Source organism: Rhinopithecus bieti, unplaced genomic scaffold (genome assembly GCF_001698545.2).
Source record: "Rhinopithecus bieti isolate Rb0 unplaced genomic scaffold, ASM169854v2 scaffold_23748, whole genome shotgun sequence".
NCBI classification, from domain to species: domain Eukaryota; kingdom Metazoa; phylum Chordata; class Mammalia; order Primates; family Cercopithecidae; genus Rhinopithecus; species Rhinopithecus bieti.
In genome coordinates, this window is record NW_016811596.1 from 2,586,328 (window position 1) to 2,601,335 (window position 15,008).

Sequence of the window (15,008 nt, forward strand, 5' to 3'; positions counted from 1 at the left end):
GGAGGGAGGGAGGGAGGGACGAGAGAGAGAGAAAAGGAGGAAGGGAGAAAGGGCTTACTAAATGATAACATATGTCTATATTTTATGAGAATTATGTGGCCATTAAAATATAAGTTTTATAAGATTTTGCCAAAACCTTATAACATAATGATAAAACGTAAAACCACATATACATTTGCACATGTTGAGTGTATATGTGCATGTACACATATACACACACATAATCTCAAACATATTAATATAAATGATAAATATAAAGGTAAATTGAACTTGTAGGAAAAAGCCTAAAATGTTAATTTTGGTTGTCTTGGGGATATCTGATGTTTGGTAATTTGTATTTGCTTCTTTAAGCATTACCATTTTAAATGATATACATATATTATAATTCTTACTATTAATAAATTAAAGCATATGTTTTAGGCAAGCAGAGAGTAAAAGAAATGTTGTTAATTACTTAGGAATAATGAGAAATCAACATTTACTAATCCATCATGAAGGAATGGTAAGTGAATTGAGTATTTTATGAAAAGCAGCAACACCAGTTGGTAGAAGCATTTTGTGCCATCTTGATTAACTTTCTTTATAAAAGACATCTGAAGAAGTACCTATATATTAAAACTGCTTAGGAAAGGGAAGGGAAACTGTTAGAAGGAATGGTGAGCTTTTGTGTTTTATTTTCAGAAGCTCTGTTTGGCTGTTTTTGGAAGTGACATTTTCTTAATAATATTAATTGACTGCAGGTGTACAGCTTACAGGCTCCAAGTACATATACATAGACTCATCAGTGGTGAAGATTAGTTTTGAGAATATGGATGTGTCCTACAAACAGGGACTCCCTTATTTTGGTCAGGTAAGAGAATCCATCATTTTTTTACATACCGTATTCATTCATTCATTTGTTCCTTCATTTATCTATTAATCTTCCAACAGCTATTCCCTAAGAAATTACTACATAGGAATCTCTGTGCTAAGCACTGTAGGGTGACCTACACTGTTGATTTTCACACTTCTGTCCTGATGTATATGTTTTTTGTCAAGTTGTAACTGTTAATAGTATCCCACTTCACTCTCAAAATATCCAAGTTTGGACAATAAATTATACGGTCTACATCAGTATTAGGAATAAAATGGTGATGTAGAGAAGCACCATTATTACTGCTTTTATGGAGTTGATAGTGTAACAGAGATAATAAACATTAAACAGATAATTTTATAAATAATTCTTTATTGTAGTTGTGATAGGTGCTATGTCAGTGAAATACTGACCATTTAACTACCCTGCATCAGGAATTGGCAAACCACAGCCTGTAGGCAAATCCAACAGAGGCCTGCCTTGTACAGCCAGTGAACAATGAGTGGTTTTAACATTTTAAAAGATTATTTTAAAAAATTAAAAAAAAAAAGAGACCGAGACCATGGTGCTTTACGAAAGAAGTTTGCTAAAATCTGGACTAAATGATCATGGAAAGTTTCCCTGAGGAAGTAATATTTAGGTTGACACAAGAACACTAAAAAAGAAATACAAAAGTGGGTAGCCTGGCTTACATCTTACAGAGCAGTGGTTCTCAAACCGGCATCAGCATCACCTAAAGGACTTGTTGAAACAAATTTCAGTGAAAGTCATTTTATGAACAAATTTAGATTGAAATACAGCTTTGGCAAACAGACACATCTGATACATGTTCACTTACTGAATAGTGGTGGATAATGTTACAATAATTTTTTCTAATCTTTCTCTTTGCGTTGTAATTTTTGCTTTATATATTTTCATATTCTATTACTAAATATGTAAAACTGAGAAATACTATACCTTCAAAGAATATATAATTTTTTCTGAATATAAAATAATTTTATCTAGACTTGAGAATTCTACATTTCCTCCCTCTTGTGTTGTTGTTACCCAAGATCATTTCTTGGGTTCCCATTTGTCTCCTGTATCTTTTCTGTGCTATTTAAAAGTATTTTCTGTGTAAAGAGCATTTTGTGTGAAAGTGTTATATTTTAGCTTCCTTTCTGAACTTAATCTTCTGAGGTTTTTGTTATTAGTTAATTTGTTTTATTCGACTGCCAAAGATCTCCAAATTGAATATTAGAGATGATAGTAGACTTCCTGGTTGTATTTTGCATATTTTGGGGAATGCTTTTTAAAATTGAGTCCGTAAACCTACTAAGTAACTGTAGAATTTTGTGAGATATACTTTATCAAGTCAAAAAATTTTCCTTTTTTAGTTTAGTAAGAATTTTCTATAATGTGTTAGTTTCTATATCTAGCTATTTCTTATTAAATTTAGGTTTTAAAATAGACGGCATAAAATATGTTCACTTATGATTTGAAAAAATAAATCTATCATAATTTATTTCCCCTTTTTTATTACTAGTTGTGCTTGTGTTTTTTTCCCATTAGATTTTGGATTTGTTAATTATCTTTATTTTTAATGTTGTTTTAAATGATTTTCATTTCGTCATTTATTTTTATTATGTTTTTTCTTCTACCTCTTTTGGTTTTTTTTTCCCTATCATCTTGTTATAAACACTTACGTTAAACTTCCATGTTTGCAAATTTATACAATTTTCCTAAATACTACTTTCCCCTCACAGGTGTTTTCTATACTATTTTATTTTTTAAATTATGAAAAAATGCACATATCAAATTTACCATCTTAACAATTTTCAAGTTCAGTTAAAATCATTTTGATGATTTCATTATTTTATTTTAATTTTACCTAAGAATTACTTGAGTTTTAAGTTTTCTTCTCTACTATGTGTGATTATGGTGGAATATTTTTTTTTTAAAGTAATTTTTTCTTTTGCAGTAACAGCTACAATTTATTGAGCACTTACTAGGTCTTAAACATTTGCTAAATACATATACAGTACTCACAATAGCCCTAGGAAATGATAGATGTATTTAAGTTTTGGATCAATGATTAATGATTAGTTGAGTAGAAAGCTCTTTTCTACCCTACAATAAGCTAGACATTAAAGACCGACATTCCAATTAATATAATTAACCCTGAATTTATGGAACTGTTTTCTCATAATAATGCACATCTACTGCTAAATGACCACTCTCAAAGTTGCTTGCTTTTTCATGTTCAAAGAAAATTACATTTGCTTTCCTCTGACTTTTACAATAGAATGCTCTTCAGTGCTACTGTAGAATCTATTAGGAAATTCTTCAAAATATAAATCAATTTAAGCCTTATAATCAGAGCTGCTCTTTTTGTTGAACTGCTTTGCAGGGGGGAAATGGCATACATATACAAAATAATACTCTGCTGAAACATACAGCACTGACTCCTAAGAATATTGATTACTTTACTATTTGTCAAACACTGTTACATGCTACCAATGTTAGATGAATCAGGACTCCGTTTTCAGTAACTATGGTTCTTGGAGTCCTGGATAACTTAAAAAAATAGAGACCAGTCTGGCTAAGGAAACTTAAAAGTTCTCTAACTCTCAGTCGGACACCTGGGGAACTAGAATATAGATATGTCCCACCCAGTTCCCAGGAGTACATTATGGAAAAGTTTATATACATTCCACATCCTCTGCAATATCTCAAAACTCTCTTCTAGTTCCAGCATCCTCCCATCACCACAAATATCAAGAGTATTGATCAAGGAGGGACAAGCCTGCCACTATATCCTTCACTCACAATTCCAAAGATGTTTGTCCTGGAAATTCTGTCTTATTTTCATGAGCTCTTAGCATAACATGATAGCCTGATATTTTCTCATCAAGTATACTGCTTGGCTAGCATCAGTAATAGTTCAAACAAATAGCAACAATTTATATACTTCACATCAACTAGGGGAAGGGTGACAAACATTGTAAGACAGCCTAAAGCAAAGGTTATCACCAAGGTCTGTGTTTAAGAGATAAAACATGCAAGATAAACAGAGGACGAACATTGACTAAGTCTGGGGAAACATGGGGAAGAACTATAAACAGCTTAGCAGGGAGAAAACAGTTCACTGATTTATAATAAAATCCATTCACAACACTTATTTGTAGTTACTTTTATGGTAGATAATATTCAAGTCATGTTAAAGTGCTTCAAGCAAAATTTAGCAACTCCTGTAAGGCTTCCTGCTGTTCATCATCAAGTTGGGATACACATTCCGACCATAAATCTTCAGGAGTCTGTACCTGACGCATGGCATCAGCTAGGCATTTGGCACAGGGATCTTCATAGTTAATAGTCCCATTAATTTTTTTCTTCTGCAATTACTCTGATTATTTTGGGAAGATTGGAATTGCTTGGACCAATTACAACTGGGTAGTTACTTTCAATTAGGTCACAGAAAACTCAAAGTCTGAATAGCTTCCTCTTTATCTTCATGCAGTGGAAGCCATGAAAACCAGTGTGGAAGACCTTCATCTACATTTACACAGTTAGGCTTAAACATCAAAATCTTCCCTATTGCAAAGATACAGTTCTCTGTAGCAATGACATTTCTTTTGGTTTTGGAATTTGCACATTTAATAACTCTTACCAGCAGTGGAACAGCTTGTGAACATAAAGAACAATAATCATCTCCACCAAACTGTGCCATGACAGGCCATAAGCAGCAGCTTGCCTGACTTCGGAGTTGTTATCTCGCATATTTAGTAGCATTGGTCACTGAAAATATTCTATATTTTTAAATGAAGTTGGACTGCAGTGCTCTATGATGTCATCAAATGCGCACAATCCACACTGTCTGTCTAGCCATGGCCTAGTTGAACAAATTAGATTTACAATTCCTGGAAGTGGTTGTTCAAATCATGGTAAAATCCTTTCCTTATAAGTACTAAATAATGTGTGCAAGATATCTGATACTTTGGTCAGAATATAAACATCAGATTCATCCTCATCTTACAGAGACATCTCAGCCTTTTGATCATAGTTTTCTTCCTGTCTTTTCACCTGTCGCAATTTTTGGTTTTTAAAGTGCCCTTCAAATTTTGCTCTCAATATTCCTCCCAGTTCCTCCAAGTATTCATCATTAAAGCAATCATCTCCCATAACGTCAATGAACTTTGCAAAAGAATTCATTATTTCTGAGAGCACGTATGTATCTGTTTCAGTATCAATGGCCTTGATTAAGGGATTACATATGAATTGCCACATCTGTGCAAGATACTGTGGCCACAGATTCTTGCACATTCCAGGAGAAAAGGCATGGACTCTGCTGCTGCCACTCGAACACTGTCGTGGAAACACAATTTCAGTAAAGGAAGCATCAGCTTCACAACTTGTTGTGTATAGTCCACAAACCCTTCCCTTAACTCCTTAGCAGAGTAAACCAACATCTGGCTAGCAGTTGTTTTTGCTTCAAGGCCTGAAGTTTTAATTCCAAAACCCTACTGGTCTCCAAGATGTACATATTGCCAGCCGTCATCATCACTCATATTCTCCACATCCTGTGTGTCTAAGAGAGCAACATCAGGTTTAGCTGAAGCAGTTTTAATAAGAGGCTCGATAACCAGTGGAAGGAACTGTTGAAAATCTTTTCCAAGAATCTGACATATTCTATCCCATGCTGAAACCATGTAAGAGGTCTGAGGGCCATTATCTTCCAATTATTTAAGTCTGATTGTGTCTTCAACAACAGCTGCATCACATTTAATGCATCTTGCATAGATTTTTTCTTCCCAACAGCAAGACCAATATGGCTAATGTACTCAATAGTTTTTCCTCTCAGAAGCTTGAGTTCCTTCTGAACAGCAAGCTCAACGATGTGCTTTAATGAGGGCATGGATATGTCATAACATGGGAAAAAAATTTCTTCTATTGTATCTGCAACCCATGCAATGGTTGCCGCAAGTTATTCCAGGGCCAACTTAGTTCCATTCTGAATCAACTCTTGAAGTTTAATCACCAAGATAGAATGTAGATTTTTCACCATACTGTCCAAATACAGAACTAGGAATGATTTGGGGCATCTTTAATAAAAATAATAAGAGCAGAAGCTGCATGTGATTACACATGCTGATTACCTTGATTTTCCATGGTACATAACAGAGCTGCAATCACCGCTTCATGAAATTTCTTTTGGAAATTAGGTGCAAAATCTGTAGCCATCTGTCCAAGTGTAGTACAGGCTGCAGCCCTCACCCTTGGATGAGGATCCTGGGATATTTTCATAGATTTCCTCTTCTTGCCTCCCCACCATACAGCTTGGATTGATGAGGTTCTTCAGAAGCTGATAAAACTCTTGCTTTTCCGACAAGGTCGCCGGCACCCCTGCAGATGTGGTTGCCGCCATTATGCGCTGTCAAAGCCACCACGACCAGGAAAGAACATAAGTAATTTTAAAATTGCAGACAACACATATATTAGCAAGAAAAAGAACACTATAAATTAAAATAGGAAGAACAATGAGCACCTCTCCCCTCTAATCCCTTCATTTCGTGAATAATTCCCCAGAAGCAACTACTTTCAGTCCCCTGTGTTTCCTATAAACCAGTAGAGAGGTTCAGAAACTTGATCAGATTCAAGTTCATTTTTGGTGGGTACAGTAGGCAAGAATATAATATAGGTAGTGTCATGTACTGTTTACAGAAAGCACTCTTCCTCTCTTACTGAGATGTTAGCAGACATTGACTAATTATTTAGATGCATTGTTTGTCTAAACCATTCTTTCTTAGCCTTGGCACAACTGAAATTTTGGGCCAGATAATACTTTGCTGTGGGGGCTACCCTGTGCATGGTAAGAGTTTAGCAACATCCCAGGTCTCCACCTACTAAACGCTAGTAGCACCATCCCCTTCCTATTTGTGACAGCTCAAAGTGTTTGCAGACATTGCCAAATGGCAAAATGTATTGGCTAATAAGTTTAAAGGTGATAAATTAGAATTTTGCCACTCTTAGAATAGTGATTCTCAATGAAGGGTTATTTGAGATGTTTTTTAAAAAATTACCTAAATCCTATTATCCCATCTAAAAAATTAGCAATAATCCCCTAAAATCTGCCAGTCAATCATGCCCTAGATTAACTCAGGGGTTTTATTTCTGTCTTCTGTAGCATAAAACATGGTTGAGAGGGGCATGTGTGTGTGTGTGTGTGTGTGTGTGTGTGTGTGAACTTAAGCCCTAGCCTAGTCATTAAGGCCCAGCTCCTTCCCATTCCCTCTCAAAGCTTTTTGACACTTCAAGGTATCGTATTATCTTATCCTATAATCAAGAACTTCAAGACATCTTTTCCTATAGAGGAGAGCTGGGAAAGCCAGCTGAGGTTTGTAATAATTTATCGGGGTGGTAGGGGATAGGTGGTACCTACATGAATCAGGCATCCCCGTGGACAAAGTAGTCTGTTATTAATATATTGTAATGCAGGTACAGTGTCCTGCCTGGACACACCCTCTTCATTAGCATTTGAAGGAATTAGTTCTTGAAAACTCGTGCATAAGAGCTCTTATTTCCTTGATTATTTTAGGGAGACCAATGGCAGCTATAAACAGATGTGAGTCTCAAACAATAAAATGTTTTAGTTCAAAACTTGGTTGTAAAAAGTAGTATCTTTTGGATTTTTGGCCATTTCACAGTGGTGAATGTTCTGATCACTTCCAGGAGATGTGCCAGGAGAAACAAGTCATTCCTGTTCTACTTTTGGAAAAGGGGCTGGTTTCTCTGTGATAGAGTGAGTCACTATAGTAGCTGCATTACTGGAAATTAAAAATGGTTTATCTGGCCATGTGTTGTGTCATAAGGGTCATCAAACACGTGGCTCAGTATTGCTAGGGAGCACTTTTGAAGGGTAAGCTTTATTGCCAGAATAGAGGTACTATCTGCTTTTTAAATATCCCCTACAAAGTTCAAGACTTCAGAGGTATGACTCCAAGAGTAACATATTTGAACATAGGAAGCTGGGCAAGGCAGAGAGCTAGCAAGGGAATTCCTTCATAAGAGACAGTAGCAGCATCCATGGATGGCTGGATACTGTTTAAAATTGTAGGACATATGACAAATACCTCTGCCACAAGAAACATCTGCTAATGAAGTCCTGCATGCCTGGCCCCAGCAGTTGATAACGGGCCTGGTGTCATCACTTGGTCACTATTTGGGTTTGGGGACAAAGACAGAAAGGAAAGTGCCCAGAAATCATACGGCTTGTTCATCTTCCTGTGACTAGAAGGGACTCAAAGGATCTTTCTAGTCTAGGTGTACTAAAATTAGAGCAAACCTCTGTGTGATCCTAAAGGCATGGTGTCATGTGTCTGTGGCCTATGGATTGCTGAGACAAGTTGAATTTTTCTCACAAGATCAAGCTGTGAGATGAAACTACATTCAAAATCTGTGTAGATGGTGCAAATGAGGCATCAGTCTACAGATGCTGAGCAAGAAAAAAGGATTGTGTTTGCTTGGACCAGCAGGAAAATGATAAGTGGCAGAAATAAGATGAAAGGCTCAAAGCAGAAGTGGTTTTGCAGAAACGGACTGAGCTAAAAAAAAGGATGTCTCAGACAGTTTTTGTCTGGTTATTGTGGCCTTGATGTTGCTAAGAAGGTTGCCTTTAAAGGCTTCAAACTGGCATAGATACTGATGCAGGCATTGTATCTACTACATATAATACAATTTCAGAAGGTACTTTTTAAAGCAATCATTGCCTGTACTAGTAAGAGGATTAGAAAGAGATTTCTAGTGAATAACCATGGCCTATCAGAGCAGTCACTACAATGTTTTAGGGAGAATGATGCTAAATTTTGCATTCTAGAAAATTTGGTCTGATGCCAGTATAGAGAAAGAACAAGCAAAAGCAATACAGGAAACAGAGACTAGATAGAAAAAACAGAAGATGTATGAGGGATAAAAGATAAGAAATTGATATAAGGAATAGCAACAGGAACGAATGTGATCAGTTGGAAACAGAAAATGTTAAAAAGATACAATTGAAAATATTTTATCAACAATTGAAAATTATAGGAAAAAGAAAATAAGTCTAGGATGTCTCTAGATATTTGACTTCAGTAATAAGTGAATGGTTGAGGTATTCACTGAGATAAATAAGAGAAAGAGAAAAAAGGGAAGTGTGGGCACAGTAATAAATCATTCCAATTTGAGGGTTTCTGTAGCATTTTTATTATAAAAAATAATTCAGGGTAGTTAATAATATGAGCCTGAGTTTTCAGAGATCTTTGTGGGCAGGAGAAACAGAGTTTAGGCTCTTTAGTGTATTAATGGTGCATGTCATACATTCAGCAGGAGTAGATGAAGCCTCCCAGCAAGTGCATACGGAGAGCGGGGGTCCCCATGATAGAACCTTGGCAAATGCCATCAACATGGATTCCCAAATTTACTACCTGCTTCAGAAATGTATTTTCTTCCTCCTGTACAGATTAAATTGCTTAATTCAGACAACTCTCCAATCCCAAATGAAGTTGTCCAGTTGCATCTCAAGGACAAAGTTGTGGGCAACTACACCACAGATGTAAACGGCATCGCTCAGTTTTTCTTGGACACATCTACGTTTACATACCCAAATATCACCTTGAAAGTAAGTTAAACCAAAGGCAAGTAAAACAAAAACAAACAAGCAAACAAAAAAACTGCACTGGCTTGCTAAGGTTTAGGTCTATGCGAGATTATTTTTATGGAACAGAAATGAAAAGATACATCTCGGTATGAATCTAGAGTACTGAAAAATGGTTAAATATTAAGAATATAGACCCTATGAAAAGCAGATTAAAATTATTTTAAGAGTCCTGGGAAAAGGATGGATAGCATACATATTAAATTGTATAAAGGAGAATTAGCTGAAAATAAGCAACGCTTCACTTTTATTACAGAAATAGAATGAGAATTGTGTTTTTATAGAAGGAAATACTTGAGAAGTCCTGTAATGTATTACCTTGGAATAATGTAAAGAATTTCTCTGGATATATTCAAGAGAGAAGTAAACTACTATCTGTAATAATTATATATCAATCTTTCTTAGATATTTTAAAGGACTCCTCAGACTTTTGTGTTGATAATGGTAAATTACTATGGTCAGAGTAAACTCCTTGCTGTATTTCATAAAAACTTTCCCGTCCAGTCGCGGTGGCTCAGGCCTGTAATCCCAGCACTTTTGGAGGCCGAGGCGGGCGGATCACAGGGTCAGGAGATTGAGACCATCCTGGCTAACACGGTGAAACCCCGTCTCTACTAAAAATACAAAAAATTAGCCGGTCGTGGTGTCGGGCACCTGTAGTCCCAGCTGCTCCGGAGGCTGAGGCAGGAGAATGGCGTGAACCCGGGAGGCGGAGCTTGCAGTGAGCCGAGATCGCACCACTGCACTCCAGCCTGGGCGACAGACCGAGACTCCGTCTCAAAAAAAAAAAACTTTCCCATCTTTCAGTAAAACTTCATATTATGTTGTCAGTAGCAAGGTAAACTTTTGCACTCATAGGTTCTTCATACTATAGTGAGGGAGATATAGCAATCTACGTTCTAGCAAAAGTATAATTATAGTAAAAAATACAGTAAAATATTTAATGTAATATTATTTAACTAGGACTTGAATAGACTAAGTTGTAGAAACCATAGTGGTCACTCTAGAGTATAACCAGAAAATGGGGAATTGGCTTAGACTTAATATAGAACGGCTATAAAATGTTTTTGTAGAGATAAAGCAGCATGACTATAAACCATCTTATCAAATATTCTTTCACTCATCCTTTCTCTTTATCCTAAAATACCCATAAATTTGATTTTTTGTCTAGGCAGCCTACAAGGCCAATGAAAATTGTGAGGCTCATGGCTGGGTATTGCCTCAATACCCTCAGCCTGAGTACTTTGCATACCGATTTTACTCCAAGACTAACAGCTTCCTAAAGATTGTCCAAGAGATGGAAGAACTGAGATGCAACCAGCAGAAGAGGGTGCTAGTGCACTACATTCTCAATATGGAAGACTTTGAAGACAAAACCTACACAGCAAACTTCAATTATTTGGTATGAACTGAAAATATTCTTCCACAACCAAATTTGTTTCTTTTCTTTAAAACTTCTTTGAACCTAATGAAATCCCTGTACCTGTATGCCACGAGGAAGCTCAAAGTAAACATAAATGATAAAACTTATCTAACTGGTATCTATTTTTAAGAAAGGAGGGAAAAGGCCCTGCCACCACAACCCGTATGCACGCTGTCATTCTCAGACCCTTTCTTCAGAGTTACCCATTTCTATTTGGACATAGCTGGGATCAAATCATAGTTCTGATACGTACTAGCTTTGTGTTACTTTTTGGAAGTCACTTAAACCTCTAGTGAATGTTAATTTTTTGTAATATATTGTCTAATTTTGTAATATATTATCTAATCATCAAGATAATTATTTAGTAATACATATAAACCCTTTGCCCAACTTCTGGCACACAAAAGATATTAAATATTAGTTTGATTTTAATATATTGCTATTATGGAATATTTTACACTGTCTAAATGGATGCATGATACTTCACTGAGATTTATGAAGATGATATAAAATTAATGAAACATGAATTAACTCAATAGGCCAACACTTACTGAATCTTTTTCATATTCCAGGTACTGTATTAGCAATTGTAACAATAGAAAAAATAGAAAAAGTATAACTGGGGACAAAACATAAATTAGAATTACGTAAGTGTAACAAATGAAACATGTATGGCCACTAAGGTATTACAGAAAAATGAATGATTAACTCTAGCTAGAGTTTAGAACAGTGATTGCCAGAGTATATTTCCTAGAGTAGCAGTATCAGCATCACCTGGGAATAAGTTAGAAATTCTGGGAATTCAAGTGGCTGGGTGCGGTGGCTCACGCCTGTAATCCCAACACTTTGGGAGGCCAAGGCGGATGGATCACGAGGTCAGGAGATCAAGACCACTTTGGCTAACATGGTGAAACCCCGTCTCTACTAAAAATACAAAAAGAATTAGCCGGGCATGGTGGCGGGCACCTGTAGTCCCAGCTACTCGGGAGGCTGAGGCAGGAGAATGGCGTGAACCCGGGAGGCGGAGCTTGCAGTGAGCTGAGATCCGGCCACTGCACTCCAGCCTGGGTGACAGAGCAAGACTCCATCTCCAAAACAAAAAAGAAAAGAAAAAAAAAATTCTGGGAATAAGTTAGAAATCTTGTCCTCCAGGTGATTCTGAAGCACATTAAAATTTGACAACCACTAGTTTAGGAAAAAGATATATACCTATATGTTTACATTTATATGTATATACATATTTTTAAGGAAAAATACATAAAGAGAATATGCCTAAGTAGGGTTTTGTAGGATGAATAGGAGTTTTCTGGATGATTAGAGGATATGAGAAACACATTTAAGCTTATTTTAGGAAATAATATAAGAGGTCAAAGATGTCTGAAGTGTATTATTCTGAGAACTAAAGGTGTTTGAGGCTATCTACATGAAGAGTGAAAGTAGTACCACATGATTTCTCACATTTTTCAAACTTAGAATTCTGGCATAATCTTTTGATACTTCTTTTTTTCGCCAATTTCTATCACTTTTTCATTATATTATCTCTCGCATGTTTCTTTCCTTCATCATTTCCATAAACATTAAAATATTTCAAACCAGCAAGGTATGGACACCAAACCATCAGAAAAGGTATGAGTCCAAATTCCACTGAAGCCCTTAGCTAAGCCAAGCGTGGCTCATTTAGACTGGAGGCAAAGTGGTGGGAGTGGGAGGAGCTAGTTGTGGAGGAGAGGTTCTAGGGAAGCAAGGAGGGGACTCTGGGGAGCTCAAGGAAGTGGCTCTTTACCAACCGGTACAGAAATTCTTCAACATGTCAACAATAATATTGCCATATTGGGGTGTGAGAAATACCAGGCATCCTTGGAGTGAGAAGCTAAACCTCTTAACTAGTTTTTATAAAGACAGGCCCACATGCCCCTGACTTTTGCCTTCTTTTCTGGCCACACCTCTGATCGTCTTAATGCCCAATACTTCCCAATGCAGAGCTGAGCCATTTCGCAGGTCTGTGGTGTGAATTGATTTACTTGTCATCAGCTTCCCTCTTGAAATAGCTTGGATTTGCCCCTCTCTGATCTGATAAGGGCTTTGCAATTACTTTACTTCATTTCCATTTTAAATGAGTCTCCTAATAGCCTTTTTCTTCCTCCCTCCCTCGTTCCTTCCTCCCTCCTTTTCTTCTGGAAATCTAGAGTGGTTTTTTTCAAAAGCAATTAGGATTATTTCACTCTCCTAATCGAAGTACAGTTAATGAGTGCCTCTTTCTATTAAAACAAATACCAGACTCCTTTCTTTTGCCTGCAAGACTGTATCTGGTCTGCACCTGTGAAGCTCACCAGCTTCATTTTGCATCATTCTACACTTCAGCCTTCTGTATTGCAGACACAGAGGGCTTTCATTTTCTTGGACAAGCCATGTGCTTTTCTGGCTCAGAAGCCTCCCACAGGTTTTGCCTTCTGCCCATAACAATCTTTGTTCCCATTTGCTACCGCAGCTCCCAACCTGCCTGCACCTCATTTTCCGAGCTGATTCCTCCTCAGCATGCATCTCCTGGCTTAAATGAAACTGTCTAATCTCCTAGACAATTCAAGTCTTCTCCTACATATTCCTTCATAATAGGCTGGGTGGACTTTAATTCTGCCCAGCAGGGTGTACATCACAGAGAAAACCCTCAATATAATATTTTAGAATGAATGGATAGAGGCTGAATTAATTTGATTCTCAGGCTTTCAGTAATTAATTTGATACTCAGCTTTTAAGCTTTTTTCTTAATTGTGTGGCCTGACAAATATCAGTGCCTCTGTGTGCCTCTTCAGTTTACTCATCTGTTACAAGAGCTGTCTTTCTGTTTTGAGAAGTCAATGAGTTAATATAGCCAACAGTGCTAAGACCTCTCAGGCTCATTAAACTTTCAGCTTTATGCCTTTTTGCAAATGTTCTAGTTCCCAAAACAATATCTTCCAGCTAGTTGAGGCTCAGTTCTTTTTTTATGAACGAATAACCCAAACCTGGCACTTCAGAGATTTAAAGCAATTTTAATATTCAGTGAAATATTCAACGGACTAGGAGTACCAACTCCAGCAATTTCAAGCTGCAAGATCTTATGGAAGCTTTAAATTATCTGCAAGTCTCAGCATCTTTTAAAATAATATTCTAAAATTGTAATTTAAAAATTCAAGGAGTTTGTACTAGATTTCAAGTCTCCAGCCTTTGTGTGCACTTTAGAGGTCATAATAAAAGTCTGCTGATGCAAATTTGAACACAGTTGCTGATAAAGGTGAAGTGAGAGAAGCGTTTTTCTGGCGCACCCCAACTTGCTACTTTATTTTCTTTTCTTTAAATTTTGGGTGGAGATGGATGAACAGGCCTTGCTTATACCTTGCATATCAAACACACCTTTCAGAAAACCAAACAAGCACTGGGAGACTCTTAATGCTTTGTGTAGCTTTGTTTCACTAAAGTAAATAAATTTAGATGTAATTCAGCATTTACAAATATGAATAAAAAGTTGTTTTATTGGTCTTCGAAAACGGTTTTGGAATGTGGAACCTTAAATTGCTTTATAGCAAGTTTATCAGTGACTCCTAAATTCTCTTGAATATAGCTATTAGAGTCATATGCTTGTTTACTGGTAACCTGAGTTTACTAGTAAACATGTCAATAGTATTGCTCAGACAAGAAAAGGAGGTAAATCACATTCATTTATAATTAAATGAAATTTCTTTTCTGTTCTCTAAACTTTATCATTATATTTTCATTTTCCTAGGTGATTTCAAAAGGTGTAATCGTTCTTCATGGGCAACAGAAAATTGAGATCAATGAAAATGGTGAGGCCTCTAATTTTAGCATATAATTTAATACAAATAGAATGCTTTAACTGGGATATATTTTACATTTTTCTTTAAAAGTCACAGTCCTCGCATTTTAGGACTGTTTATTTACTGCCCGCCAAACTACCCTTGGGGACCATATAAAGACATGTAAATAGGCACAATGCCAAATGAAAAAATAATTACTTAATTAATAGTTAATTAATAATATTAATTAATTATTTTAATTAATATTTATTT

The 15,008-nt window shown here is 36.3% G+C and overlaps 2 protein-coding genes across 2 annotated transcripts in view; one reads left to right on the plus strand and one right to left on the minus strand.

The window, feature by feature from the left end:
• LOC108543641 (ovostatin homolog 2) overlaps positions 1-15,008 on the plus strand; it is a 111,031-nt gene that overhangs the window by 93,033 nt on the left and 2,990 nt on the right. Inside the window, exons 10-13 of the mRNA XM_017894241.1 lie at positions 741-850; positions 9,327-9,485; positions 10,693-10,923; positions 14,705-14,765. Of these exons, the coding sequence (XP_017749730.1) occupies positions 741-850; positions 9,327-9,485; positions 10,693-10,923; positions 14,705-14,765 (561 nt within the window). The remainder of the gene's footprint in view (positions 1-740; positions 851-9,326; positions 9,486-10,692; positions 10,924-14,704; positions 14,766-15,008) is intronic.
• Positions 6,051-6,257, minus strand: LOC108543680 (ran-binding protein 6-like). Its single transcript, XM_017894273.1, has one exon. It carries the CDS (start codon positions 6,255-6,257, stop codon positions 6,051-6,053), a length of 207 nt encoding a protein of 68 aa, XP_017749762.1.

Excerpts from the sequence above, each read along its gene's own strand:
- LOC108543680 (XM_017894273.1), bottom strand. The coding sequence starts at position 6,257 with ATGGCGGCAACCACATCTGCAGGGGTGCCGGCGACCTTGTCGGAAAAG.